At 35.8% G+C, this 13,232-nt stretch overlaps 3 protein-coding genes across 3 annotated transcripts; 1 reads left to right on the top strand and 2 right to left on the bottom strand.

The window, feature by feature from the left end:
• Positions 1–7,700: 7,700 nt before the first annotated feature.
• GCK72_025998 (uncharacterized protein) lies at positions 7,701–8,177 on the top strand (the record flags this gene model as incomplete). Its single annotated transcript, XM_003092991.2, has 2 exons — positions 7,701–7,943; positions 7,998–8,177. The coding sequence occupies 2 exons, from the start codon at positions 7,701–7,703 to the stop codon at positions 8,175–8,177; spliced, it is 423 nt and encodes a 140-aa protein (XP_003093039.2).
• On the bottom strand, positions 7,989–10,247 carry GCK72_025999 (uncharacterized protein; the record flags this gene model as incomplete). Its single annotated transcript, XM_053736604.1, has 2 exons — positions 7,989–8,261; positions 10,083–10,247. 2 exons carry the CDS (start codon positions 10,245–10,247, stop codon positions 7,989–7,991), a joined length of 438 nt encoding a protein of 145 aa, XP_053580170.1.
• Positions 10,248–12,482: 2,235 nt separating this feature from the next.
• GCK72_026000 (uncharacterized protein) lies at positions 12,483–13,131 on the bottom strand (the record flags this gene model as incomplete). Its single annotated transcript, XM_053736605.1, has 3 exons — positions 12,483–12,649; positions 12,698–12,952; positions 12,999–13,131. The coding sequence occupies 3 exons, from the start codon at positions 13,129–13,131 to the stop codon at positions 12,483–12,485; spliced, it is 555 nt and encodes a 184-aa protein (XP_053580171.1).
• Positions 13,132–13,232: the final 101 nt, after the last annotated feature.

Raw genomic sequence — 13,232 nt, forward strand, 5'->3', positions numbered from 1 at the left:
GTTTATATTGATTTCCGTAAGGCGTTTGATACTGTGGCCATACCTAAATTGAAGATCAAACTCAAAGCTTATGGCATTCAAGGGAAGCTTTTGAATTGGATAAATTCTTTCCTCAGTGAAAGATCCCAAAAAGTCTTGCTTAATGGATTGCTCTCCAATTACACCTCAGTGGACTCTGGCGTGCCCCAAGGCTCTGTCCTCGGGCCTCCTCTATTCATTCTTTACATCAATGATATCGGTGATAAGTTGGAATCCAATCCCTTACTCTATGCAGACGACCTTAAACTTATTTCCCCTGAGGCAGTTACGATTCAGAATGATATGAAGATGTTATCTGAATGGTGCAACATCTGGCAGATGAATGTAGCACCAAAAAAGTGTGAATTGATCACTTTCTTCAAATCTAGAAAGAAAAATGTGAAATCGAACCCACTGCTGAACATCTCTCTTAATGGTCTACGTCTACCAAAATGTGAAATTATTCGTGACCTTGGAGTCATCTTCTCATCTGATTTATCGTTCGATTCTCACATTAATTCTGTTATACGAAGAGCTCATTGTCGAATCAATATGTTATTAAATGTTCTTAAGAACTCAGTATTTGAAGTGATGCTTATGTGCTACAAGGTTTTTATCCGACCTATCATTGAATATGGCTCTACGATATACTCTCCCACGCTCAAATGTCTTATCAAAAAATTGGAGTCAGTACAAAAATCGTTTATATATCGCTGCTCGAAGAAGTTTAACTTTGAATATATATCCTATTTCAAAACTTTGGAAACCTATGAATTGGAATCTTTGGAATACAGACGATTATTAAACGATCTAGTTTACTTATATAAAATAATTGTTTCTAAGGAATTTTACTCCCCAAATCTGATTTTTACCTTGTTTCCAAACCTTAAGTCTTTAAGACGCCACCCTTTCCATATTAGATCTCTCCTGTCTAACAACTCTAAATTCGGTGCTCAATACTTACCTAATCGTTTATTATCCTGTTGGAATTCCCTTCCTGTTAATGTTTTCCCGGTTAAAAGTTCCTCCCGTTGTTTCAGAAATAATGTTAAACTTCTTGACTTCTCTAATTATCTCACTCTTAACATGTCTACCTACTAATCTAATTTCCTTACCGCTTTCGTTTGTTCTCTACTGTGATTGTGTTAGTGGCTTTTGGCCCTTCATCTCAATAAATCAATTCAAAAAAAGGCGCACAACCACGATATTGAAAATTGGTGAGCTGACAAGACCGTTAAACTTCTGTTATCTGAACTGGCGCTACAAATGCGATACTAACGTTGAAGGATCTGAAACCGGTTTTCTTATTTAACTCGTTATTTCAAGGTGAAATCAAATTTGCAACTAAACGTGAACGAGAGAACACTATAATATTGGCAACATCATATTCAAATTAGGCTATAAAACAGATTTATTATTTTTGTAGACAATACTGTTGAAATGCTTTTTCTTGAATACTTTGAGCGTGAAGCTACATTTTTTTAACTTCCGGGTTGTGAGTCAACACCAATCATTGAAACTTTCGGTGAAGATTTTGAAAACCCTTGAACAACATTTTCTTCGAGAGAAGAGGTAACCTGTTATTTTCAGTCAGAAGGATTGAAACTCACATTACGAAAAACATTTTAATTGATGACTAGAATAGGAATTCATTATTGTAAAAAGATTGAGCCAGAACTCATCAAAGAAATACCAGGAGAACATCGAACACAAATAAACATGTAAAACCGAAAATCGTCCTTTCCACGTACCCATCTCTTCATCATTGAGATGCATTGGAAAACTAGAAATGCATTTTAAAAAATTAGATAGGTCAATCAGATTCTTTTGCTGGAAAATGTGAAAATTATCGTTTAATACTTTTCTCTAAATTCCGTGACGCTCTATTATCAGTCTATTCATCTCTTGTGGAATTCGGCTACTACTATCAAAATACAAAAGGTTTTCAAGATTTACCCAACTCACTGACAACAGACTTCTAGTAATAAAGGTAACACCGTAAAATAAAAAATCTGTTAACTAATCCAAACAACTGTAGTGTTTCTTGGTCGCAGAATGATTGGGTAGTTTTTGTCTAAATGTAAGCAAAATCAAATTTCCAGGAACATTATAAATCAAACAAAGTGTATTCCAAAAAAGAAGCACTTCAATCTTTTTTAAAATCTAATTCACAATGACTTCCACAATGATTCCAAAAACAAAAATAGAAAAATACTGACAGAAAAAAGATAATTATAAGTACTTCATTATTTTCGGAGCATATGAATCCTGTGACTAAACCTTATTAAAACCGTATATAAGTTTCTGACTCGAACTCTCACTCTTTGGTTCCCCATCTTCATCATTCAAAAATTTTGTACTCAGAGCCTTTTATATTTTTAACATTTATCAGTTCAGATGATGTTTCATGCTTTAAGAATGCGGAGGTTGAAAATATCTACTGTTTTCTGATCAGCCGGTAGATAATTTGTTTGTCTTTTTTATTGAAACTGCCATTTGAAACACCGATTAAAATTATGTTTACTCGGAGAAGTTTTCAATTCCACATGACTGAAAATTAGAGGTTTGTTCGCTTTCAAGAAAGTTGAAAATGTAGTTTTTGTGTAGTTAAAAACCTTTTCTAAAAGTTTGAAAATTGATGTTGACTCACAAGACGAATGTTTCCAGTGATCAATCAATATGGAGTCAATTTCTTCAGAAAACTGATTAGAGAAAGTACTGAATGATTGTAGAGCTCTTCAATATTAAAAACATCTGCTTAACCCTTCCTTATAAATCAGGAGCATTTCTTCATTAGAATGTATCAAGAACCTGTAAGACAAGATTTTCGAATTGAGAGCTGATTCTCAAGGAAAATATCTGAAAATAAATGTAACCTTTTGAATCGAATCCTTTTAAAATTGAGAGAAATCATCTGTTTATCGATTTTACTGTGGAAGTTCATGGAGTCAGTGTGAAAATATGCGTGGTCACCTATATCATTGGAAAGCTAAGAAAACGTTGATTCCAAATATATAATCAGTTTTTGCCCTTGAAACCTGGTATTCAAAAAAAGAGGTCGAAGTTTGAACCTCTAGTAAGTGATTACCTTCCTGACGTACGAAAAATAACGCAGCGTGTAGGTAGTACTGAGACGGTCTGGCATGGAGAATGGTGTGGATTCGATGACCGGCCATGCGAAATTTCTGCATTTTTTAAAGGAACTTCAAAGATTCTCTAATTAGGTCTTCTTTTCAAGATTTGAGTGATGTTATACCTGTTTATTAGTGAGAAGAGAAAAACTGAAAGAGTTTCTCAAAAAGATCATAACTTTTCGATCACCGAGTGACGGACAACTTTTTGAAAAGTTTTGAGAATAGGTTTTCTCAAACCTTGAAAAAATCAAGTCAAACCCAATAGATAATCTTGGAAGTTTATTTTATATTTTCGCATGGCCGGGTATAAAACACCGCCTCACTACCTCGAATGATGAATGACAAATTCACTAGATTTCATCTTTCTCAGTATTCACAAATTTACATATACTGGACCACTCAGAACTTTTTTCTGAAACATCATGAATAACAGAAAGTTATGTATCCTAGAAATGAAGCACTTCGATAATCTTCAATCTAATCCATCATAATCTCAAAAATGGCTCTCAAAAATAGAAAAACATGGAAATAGATTAAACGGACAATTACAGGTGCTTCATGTTTTTTGGAGCTTATGAAACCCGTAAAGAAGCCGCTACACGATCGTCACTGTTTTTGATGACTTCATAAAATGCTGAAACTCCCCCTCTCCCCTACTCTAAAAAACCTGATATATTTTCTACAGTACACCGTAAAACCTGTGATAGAGGGGCACCTTGCGGTGTCTGTTTGCAGCGGTATATCGGTTCCCTAAAAATATCAAAACGTTTTTAACAGGCAGAATACACCTTAATAATCATAAAATACTTCTTCAGTTAAAAAACGTCTCATGTCTTTAAAGACAGTCGAGATAGGATGCTCCAAACTCATGCCTGCGGGTTCGCCTCCCTTACAGGTCTTACGGTACATGTTACTAGTTTAATGCCTGCTTCTTTCCATGTCCATTCTAGTTGCCATAAACATGTTGGCTGATCAATGATTTGTTTGTCTGTTTTATTGGAATCGTCATTTGAAAAACCGATTAAAATGATGTTTTTGAAGAGGTTTTGAATTCCTTCTGACTGAAAATTACAGGTGCCAACCTTGTTGATAAGTTTGTTGAAAATGTAGTTTTAGTGTAGTTAAAAACCTTTTTGAAAAGTTTGATAATGTCACGGTAACCATCTCAATTCTTTTCGAAATCCTGTTTTTCTGAGCAGAAGATGTTTTTCTTCCGGGTCTTTCTTAGATTTCCTAGAATTTTCAGATTTTAATTCTGATTTTAAAGCCGATACATTCTGAACAAGATTTATACACACGTCAATGGTACCTATAAGCAGTCATGTGGCTCCGATGCGTGATGATATCAGTTTCAGATGTATGTGTATTCGAATGTATCGACTCGGAATTAATTAGAAGGACAAAAGCGTGCAACTCGGTACCAGTCGCGTGACATTTCAATAAACAATGACTCAATAAAAATTTTCTAAAAGTGACAGATCTTGATGTCCCGCTTAATTAATTAGAAGTAAAAGAAAGAAAATGATGAACGTCAGAGGGACAGTGTTTACTCACAAACTCAGCTTTGAGTTGAATGAAATAAAGGGATATTCAAAATGAAAACACTTTTCAGATCAATCGACAAGGCAAAAGTTGCCGATTGCGTTTTTGTTTTGTTAACTTCACCACGTGTGACTAATATAATTCATTTCTCAAAAGTTTTTTGAACTAAAACCAAAACTCACAATTTTTGAGGATTGTTTTCCAAGCGTAATGTGTCTTATTAAGTAATTTGCTAGAGTAATCTAAGATGTTGTGACTCACTTAATGTCATCAAATCATTCTAATCCACCGACTTATTTTTTTTCCTACCTGGTACATCAGCTTATCCAGATTTTCAGATGTAATCAAAAATCCAGCTTTAGTGATTAATTGAGTACATTGTGATTAAATTTAAAATTTGAAAATCCATATCTGTACGGATCTTGTGCTTAATATTCCATAGAATAAGAAGAGTAAACGATCTTGAACATCTGAAAATCTTGATAAGCTGATGTACCAGGCAGGGAAAAACAGAAATAAGTCGGTGGATTAGAATGATTTGATGACATTAAGTGAGTCACAACAATCTTGGATTACGGTATGTCACTCCTGCATGAACATTTTCTGAAATAAGACGTTCCAGTGAATATAAAAAAGGATTGCGGTATCTCTCGTCAGTGATAGCACAATCTCAGAATAATCATGGTCTTCTCATTTGAATTGGCAGGATATCAAACTTTAAAAATGTAGACAGATCTACTTGGGTTGTATGTCCTCCGGGTTCATTTTACCATAGTTCTCAATTCTTTCAGAAATCCTGTTTATCTGAGTTAACGAAGTATTTGTTCCGGGTTTGTCTCAGATTTCCTAGAATTTTCTGACTTTTTTTCTGATTTTAAATCCGATACATTCTGAACAAGATCTTTACACACGTCAATGGTTCCTAGAAGCAGTCATGAGGCTTGATACGTGATTCTTTCAATTTTTTGATAGCTGTCACGTGGAATAACCCTCGTGTGGCTCGATGCGGAATGATATCAGTTTCAGATGTATGTGTATTTGAATGCATCAAACTGGAATTAATTAGAAAAAAAGCGGGTGTTGCTTGGTACCAGTTGCGTGACATTTCAATAAACAATGACTGGATAAAAATGTTCGAAAAGTGACAGATTGATGCTGAAGTAATTATGAACGAAATAAGAAAAAATGACGACTATTGAAAGAAACAAAACAGACTAGATACATTTGGTCAGAAAGTTCCACCAAGAACGCGAAAAACGATAACATTTTACTAAAATATCTGAACGGGTAAAGTAACAAATTTGTAGATGAATATTTGTAAATGAATGAGAGCGACGGGAGTGCCTCGGAAGTTTTGACATCTTATAAAACCGAATTATGCGAGAATAACTTATCACAGACTTGAATAATCGATGAAACAGTCATAATAATACATAACATATAATATTTTCATTTCATGCGGGATTCATTGACTATAATTAATTTGTATTTTGCGTCAGTGATTCACAAAATCCCAACAATTTATATCCCCTTAATGTCATCAAATTTTTCTAATTTGATATAAACATCATTGACACTTTTTTGGTTTGCTCGTCGGCTTCCGTCATAAACTTTACAACGTGGGTCACTAATACTTATCCTAATTCCATTTTACAAAAAAATCTAGGAATCGGATAACAAGATTAGTGAAAAAACAATGACATGTGAATGCGAAACAGTTGGCAAAAACATGTTTTCCAAGATTTTCTAATCTTCTTGTAGGATTCTGATTTGTGAACTAACGAAATTATGAGAGTTTTTTCCGATCGGAAGTGGATAATTGTTGCTAATGAGCTCTGAACAAAAGTTTTAGCTAGGCAATGGGAAAGCTGAGATAATGAAAATAATGTTTAATATTTTCGGTGAAATCGGGATTTTCAGATTTATGGAGTTTGCAAAATAAACGTTATCTGTATAATTTTTTTAATGTGTAAATTCAGGATTTTGAGAAAAGAAAAACGAAGGAAAGTCTGAAAATCAGTTTTAAGCTAATTGTAGACCGTCGATATGTTCAGAAAGTCTTTTTTTTCGAAATTTGAGAAAGTTAATTCTCTGCTGAAAATGATGACGTGAAAAGGCTTAACCAAATACTTTGACCGTATATAACTAAGCTGGAAATAACTTTCGAACTTATGTTCAAGTGAAACTTTTCTTGACATTGAAATTCTGAATCCACACGGACATAATACAAATTATACGTCATTTCTATCTTTTTTGAGCTTTCTTTGTTCCGAAATTAGGAATCCACACGTATTCAATATAACCTAACCATCACTGCTAGCCTTTTTTTGAGCTCTTGACACCATTTCTATTTTAAAGTGATCTAAGCTTTCCAGTGATATAGGTTACATACGCTAACTTCACTGCTACTCCTGACCATTTCCTAGTAAGGGATCTTGCATAACAAAAAATTCTGAAATCCTAAAAAGCAGTTGAACCATATATATATATATATATATATACATCTAGGTTTCGGTATCAATTCGCATAGATCCGGAAATTGATTGTTAAAAAATTGAATTATCATATCTTCACTATAGTGAAAACTCCGGTAGTGGTCCTGACTAACATACCCACGGCTTTTCAGATGATGACGCCACCTTTTGAATTTTTGTAGTTTAGTTTGCCTTATTCAGATACTTCCTTGTCTTTTCTCTCTCATTCCAGTCGTAGTAAACAACTCATGTTACTTACTCGAATTCTCACGCTGTCTTTTCCTTCTTGTATTCTGAGCGTTTTTTGATCTTCTCATTTTTGAACTCGATTTCAAAATAGGCGTGGCCATGTCGAGAACATTAATTGTACCGAACAGTGGGAGGAGCCGACATTCTCAAAATTTCTAATCTGAAAAGGGGGCGGGGTTAAGTGGTATAAAAGACCGAATCTGAAAACTGATTTCTCATCAGATCATCTATCTGCTCCCTCTTCCTCCCTCAACACCCCTGAAGCCCCCTTCGACTCTCAACCATGAGTCGTCAGCTCTCCTTCCTCGTCTTCCTGGCTCTCAACTTGAGCGTCCCAGTCTTCGGCCTGACCTGCCACAAGGTCAACGAATGGGAGGCTTCCATGGTCCATGACCAACATTTCTGCACCGCGTACTTTGAGGTTAGCGAAGGACACGCCTCATTCGGAGGATCGCAAGCTCATCCAAAGGATCTCCCGAAGAGCTACGCCTACGACTTCCTCAATAAGGACGACTGCCAGTTGCAAGTAAGATGAAATATGAAATAGACGGAAACATCTCTATAATATAAATTATTTCAGACCGGGGTCGACATTATGGACGGGTCTGGTACGACAACCAGCATCTGGGCCTGCCTCTGTTTTGAGAGCCACTGCAACTTCCCGTTCAGCTTCGAGGAGTTCGTTCGCCGCGGCCACACCCTTCGTCCGTCCTTCGTCCCATTGGTCATGCCTGCTGAAGAATCTGCCGGACATCAGTAACGGGTATCTTTCGGAATCCTCCCCGTTCTTCTCGTCATGATCTCTTTGCAGTGTGATCCACACTTTTCTTCCTTTGCTGATTTCCTGTATTCCACATTTTTTTGAATTTTGTTCGAATAAATGCTGTGTTAAATGAGCCCGTGTTTCAATTCTTTAAACTTTCAGATGGGAAATAGAAACTATGGATTTCAGAATTCGTCTGCTCTTCTTGAACGCAGTTTGACTTCGTCTTGGTTTTCACTTCGGCTCATTTATAGAGATAGAGAGAGGGATGACTTTGTCGGTAGAAATAGAGTGTGGCTGTTTCCATCGCGGCATGAGGGCCCTTCATCTTGGTCCGCACTATTTTTGGCTACGTCGTTGTCGTCTCCGCCAATAGCGTGGTCGGAGGGAAGAGAGTGCGCACATAATCGAGTCGTTCTCTTTTATCTTCTCAGCTTATCCATTTCTCGGGACCGTTGTCGCTTGTCGATGAATCTTACATTAGAGGAGTTTCAGAAAATTACTGATCTTGTGATGTTTGTCAAATGTGAATTAGAATCTACGCTGCAGCCAACTACTCAAGTTCTTTAGATCTCGATCCCTCCCTCTCTACAACCACTTATTCAACACCTACGTTCTTCCAGTTCTTGAATATTGCTCAGCTGTCTACTCTCCTTCACCCTTTAGCATTCTCTCTCATAAACTAGAAAAGCCACTCCGATCTTTCAAGAGGAAAGTTCTTCAGAGATGTAACATTCACTATACTTCCTATCTGAACCGTCTTGAGATTCTTGACTCCGTCACCGTCGTCTTAAATCTCAATTAATGTTCCTCTATAAAATCATTTGCGGCGCCACTTTCTTTCCTGAAATCCACTCTTATGTCAGACTGTCTAACTCTAACCGACGACCCATGACCCTCATATGTCCACAAGTAAATGATTTCTTCTCTTCCACTGTCCCCATCTGGAGTTCCCTCACGTCTAATTGTCCTGAATTTCTCTCCCCCGGTAAACTTATCTCCCTTCTTGAATAATCCATTAATCGATTATAAGTTTGATCTTTCTCTCTCACCCCCCCCCCGTGTTATGTCACTTTAATTTATTTTTCTCGAAATTCTTGTCACTATCACTTTCACAGTTTGGTTTTATAATCTTTTCCCCAATCCTATCTTGCCATAATGATTCTTTTTTTTTTCTTTTTTTTGTTCCCCTCACCCCTACCTGGTCTGTTGTCTCGTGAGGGGCTTGATCAGGTCTCCAGTGTAACTTTTGATAATTCGTTGCTCACTGCACGTTTAATTCCCACGGCTAAAAAATATTTGTTCATGCTTTCGGCGATAAGCACCTGTTTTCTAGATTTCTTGAAAACTTTTCGGTTGATTGAAGTTGTGGGAAAATAGTCATGCGTTACTTGTTTCTTCATGTTTTCTAATCAACTTTCATGACTCAGAACGCGTGAGAATAAAAAAACTATGATGTGAGGGGCAAGTGGTGTGTGACTAGGTTAAATGAACTTCTGAAATTGGAAATTTGAAAAAGTCAACATTTTAAAACAGATATGAAGTTTTATCACATAAATTTTTGAAAGATCTATTGTATGACAGTTCTTTCAGCTAGAAATTTTTATTCTGTTCAGCATGCTAGATGATTTCAATCAGAGCTATACCTTTAATACAACTGATTAACTTTGTTATATTACCGTCTGTTTCATACTGTAGAAAGAATTTCTCTTCCGTCTTACTTCCGTCTTCTACCTCCTAACAAAAATTTTGTGAAATTACGCTCGTTATTTCTGAAAGTCTGTTCGTATCTTTTTGGCTAAATATTCTGAAAATACAAAACACGAATTGCCCAGAAACTCATATTTATTATTTCGAGTTGTTATGAAATAAAGGAGTAAAAACTGGGAGAGGCACTCCTACCTCACATGATGGATCCGACTCTGCCTGATGGAATATGACTAACGCCTCAAATAATTTTCCGCTCATTGAATAGTAGATTATATGGATACGTGCACCGGGTGGAGGGCGGCTACCCGGGAAACTCGGCAAGCGACGGTGGCGTCGAGGAATGAAATCAAGAAACATATTAAAGCAGCCTCGTCTATTTAGCTGAAATAAATAAAAATAATTTTTTAAAGACACGAATGAATGAACTTACATCTGATAAGCTTTTTACATCCTTATGATTAATGAGATCATTCCAATTGACATATTAGACCCGTTCCATGAAGACCCAGAGATCCGAGGATCTTACGGTAGTGAAGTACTGTAGTCGGCTTTTTATTAGATAAATTGATGAGGTAGAGAAAGAATAATAAGAATGACCTGAGTTGGTTACTCGAATGAGTGTACTACTGGAGTTGCCACTGCATTTATATGCAGGAGATAGCTCCGCCCATTTTGAGCCAGGTCTCCTGAGCAGAGAGAGAGAGAGAGAATACACCTCTGCAACACATGGTAACCGTTGCTAGGAAGAGTATGTTTTGATGGAAAGAAAAATGTATATGCAATCATTGCTGCGAATGTTTTCGGTTTGAGACACTGTAGGTAGATAACCTTGGTGGAAAAATTGGATTCGGAAAAGTTTTGTTGGATATATCTCAATCATCTTATTGGACAATGAAACAATAGTTCAAAGTTAAGCCTCCGGGTAACAATCAAAACTATGTAGAATCTGAGCAGGATTTGACAATTTCTATGTTATAGACATACTGTAGCATTAACCGTTCATATAAAATTCAACGTTTAAAGTAGAATTTCAAAATATCATTATTTCCATTTGATTACATTCAGCGGATTAAGCTTTTCTGAAAAAAAAATTGTAGGTCTTCTTGAAAAAATACTCCCAAAATAGAATTAAAAAACGTGACATCTCTGAATCCCTGGGCCTTTAATCTCTTTGTCATAAGCTTCCCATTCTCTACCACATGTAATCTTTTTCCTATCGTAGCTACTTTCAGAAAGTAGGCGGATTATAAGTAAGCTGATCATGAGATTTGAGGATTACAAAACTTGTTTGAGAGCCTATGTCTTCTTTTTTTACTTGAAATTCTCACTCTTTTCGGAAAAGAACCGATGTAATAACGTGAATGATCAAAAAAAAAAAAAAAAAAACCTCTTGTTACAAGTTTGAGTACGCATTCGTAAGAAAAAAGATATTATTCGAAGCCAGGAACTTTCCTAATATTGAAGATTTTATTACTAGTCTGTGGTTCTTCAAAGAATTATACACAGTGATATAATTACCATTTCATGGGACTTATAACAGAAACGTACTACATTCCAATGTTTTTAAAAAACGTGAACTTAATTTTTCGAAAGTCAGCTTGTACTACTGACTGGAAATAGTCGAAAATTCTCAAACAAATGTAGAGGGTACGGCGAAAGGTGAGAACCTAAAAATGTCTGTGAAATGTGTTTACATTAAAATCACTTTTGAATTTGAGAAAGATAAATGATGTCATCTGACAAAGCGAAACGATTTTTTGGGTATTTCTCAGAACAGAAATCAACGATCGTCAGTCATTCTATAATTGTTAAAATATTTTCTAAACTTTGAGTAAAAATTTAGGGTACGTCATCATAGTTTGAAATGTTCTTTTTCAATGCTTCAGTTGCACGAACTCTTGAAATAGTGATTTTAATTATAAACCCTAGCCCAAGTACATGAATTGCATAAAAGACATTGTTCCGCACTTTCATTTTAGCAGAGACCTGGTGTAGCAGAACTGATAATGAAGTTCTTCAGTCTTTTATCATTTCTGTAATAATGTTTGTTCACCTCTCACTCTTCGGTTTCCACTGCACACAACTAAAAATATTCGAACCTGAACTTCTTTGCGTCCAGTGAAGTGTGACAGCTTTTCGTTGACCAAAGTTGAATTCTCGTTTGAAATACGAGATCTTTATCTGGAAGACTCACCTGGAAACCCAATTTGATCTTTCCCAGCATAAAGTACATTTGTCCTGCGTGCAATCCATAATTTTGTATACGTGCACCGGGTATGTTCCTTGTTGTCAATTCAAATGACTGATAAGACACGCCTATGCAAAATTTTATTGCAGAAGTAATTTTTATCAAACTTTCTTCTGAGCCTACAATGTCAACCAAGAAGTGGTTGGCTTTCTCCATTTTTCGAGTTTTTCAATATCAACAGAATTACAATAAAAACCATAATTACAATGAAAATTATAACAGCATAAAACCACCATTGATTATAAAAAGAAAAGCTATTAGAGATGACATTGGGAGTAGTTACCGAGTCTGTGAAAACGTTTGAGCGTCTCTGGAAAAAAGAGTTTACAAAATAATTATTTGTTTCATGCCACCTGTTCTGTTATGTTTTTGTCCAACTCGTTCATATTCATAAACCAAAAATTAATCAGCTCTTCGTGAAACCCATTTTCCATTTTTGGTTGAATTCCAAGTTCTGTATCAATTTCCAGCGCCAAGAAGTTCATTCTAGCTGGGTCTAGTTTTTCCCACACTAAAAATCAAAAAATTTGGAGAACAATGAAATCAAGAAGACACTAACTTGGTGATGGTTCTCCAAATTTTGTGAAGTTGACAAGCAATTCTGAATAAAATGAATCCAGAATATCCATATCCGTAGTATGGGTTTTTTCCCTTTGAATTCCAATAAAATATTGCATATCGGATACATGCATACTGTAAGGTTTTTGTCTAGTTTCGAATAAATATACTTCTCCGCCTGCATTAACAAGAGCTTTTGAATATGTTGCGGCTGCTACAAAGACTGCCGAAGAATCAGTGTTGACAAGATATTTTGCTGGAATTTATATAAATTGCAGAGAAAAAAATAGTGGTCAACATACTCCGGTTGTTAAATTGGTTATGGTAGGTCATCATTACTTCCATTGGATTTTCAAAGTCTAAAAAAGATCCTTGCACTCGGAAGTCAGGATGTGGAAAGTGTTCGAGTTCATGTTCCGTCACTCCACACAGCATTTTCCTGTTTCTCTGGAAGAAATGTTATGAATTTGTAATCAGCTTCAAAAAAACCAACAGGAGCATTCTTCTTCACATTTGCTAGATTTTCATTCAATTTC

This window comes from Caenorhabditis remanei, chromosome X (assembly GCF_010183535.1).
Source record: "Caenorhabditis remanei strain PX506 chromosome X, whole genome shotgun sequence".
NCBI lineage: Eukaryota > Metazoa > Nematoda > Chromadorea > Rhabditida > Rhabditidae > Caenorhabditis > Caenorhabditis remanei.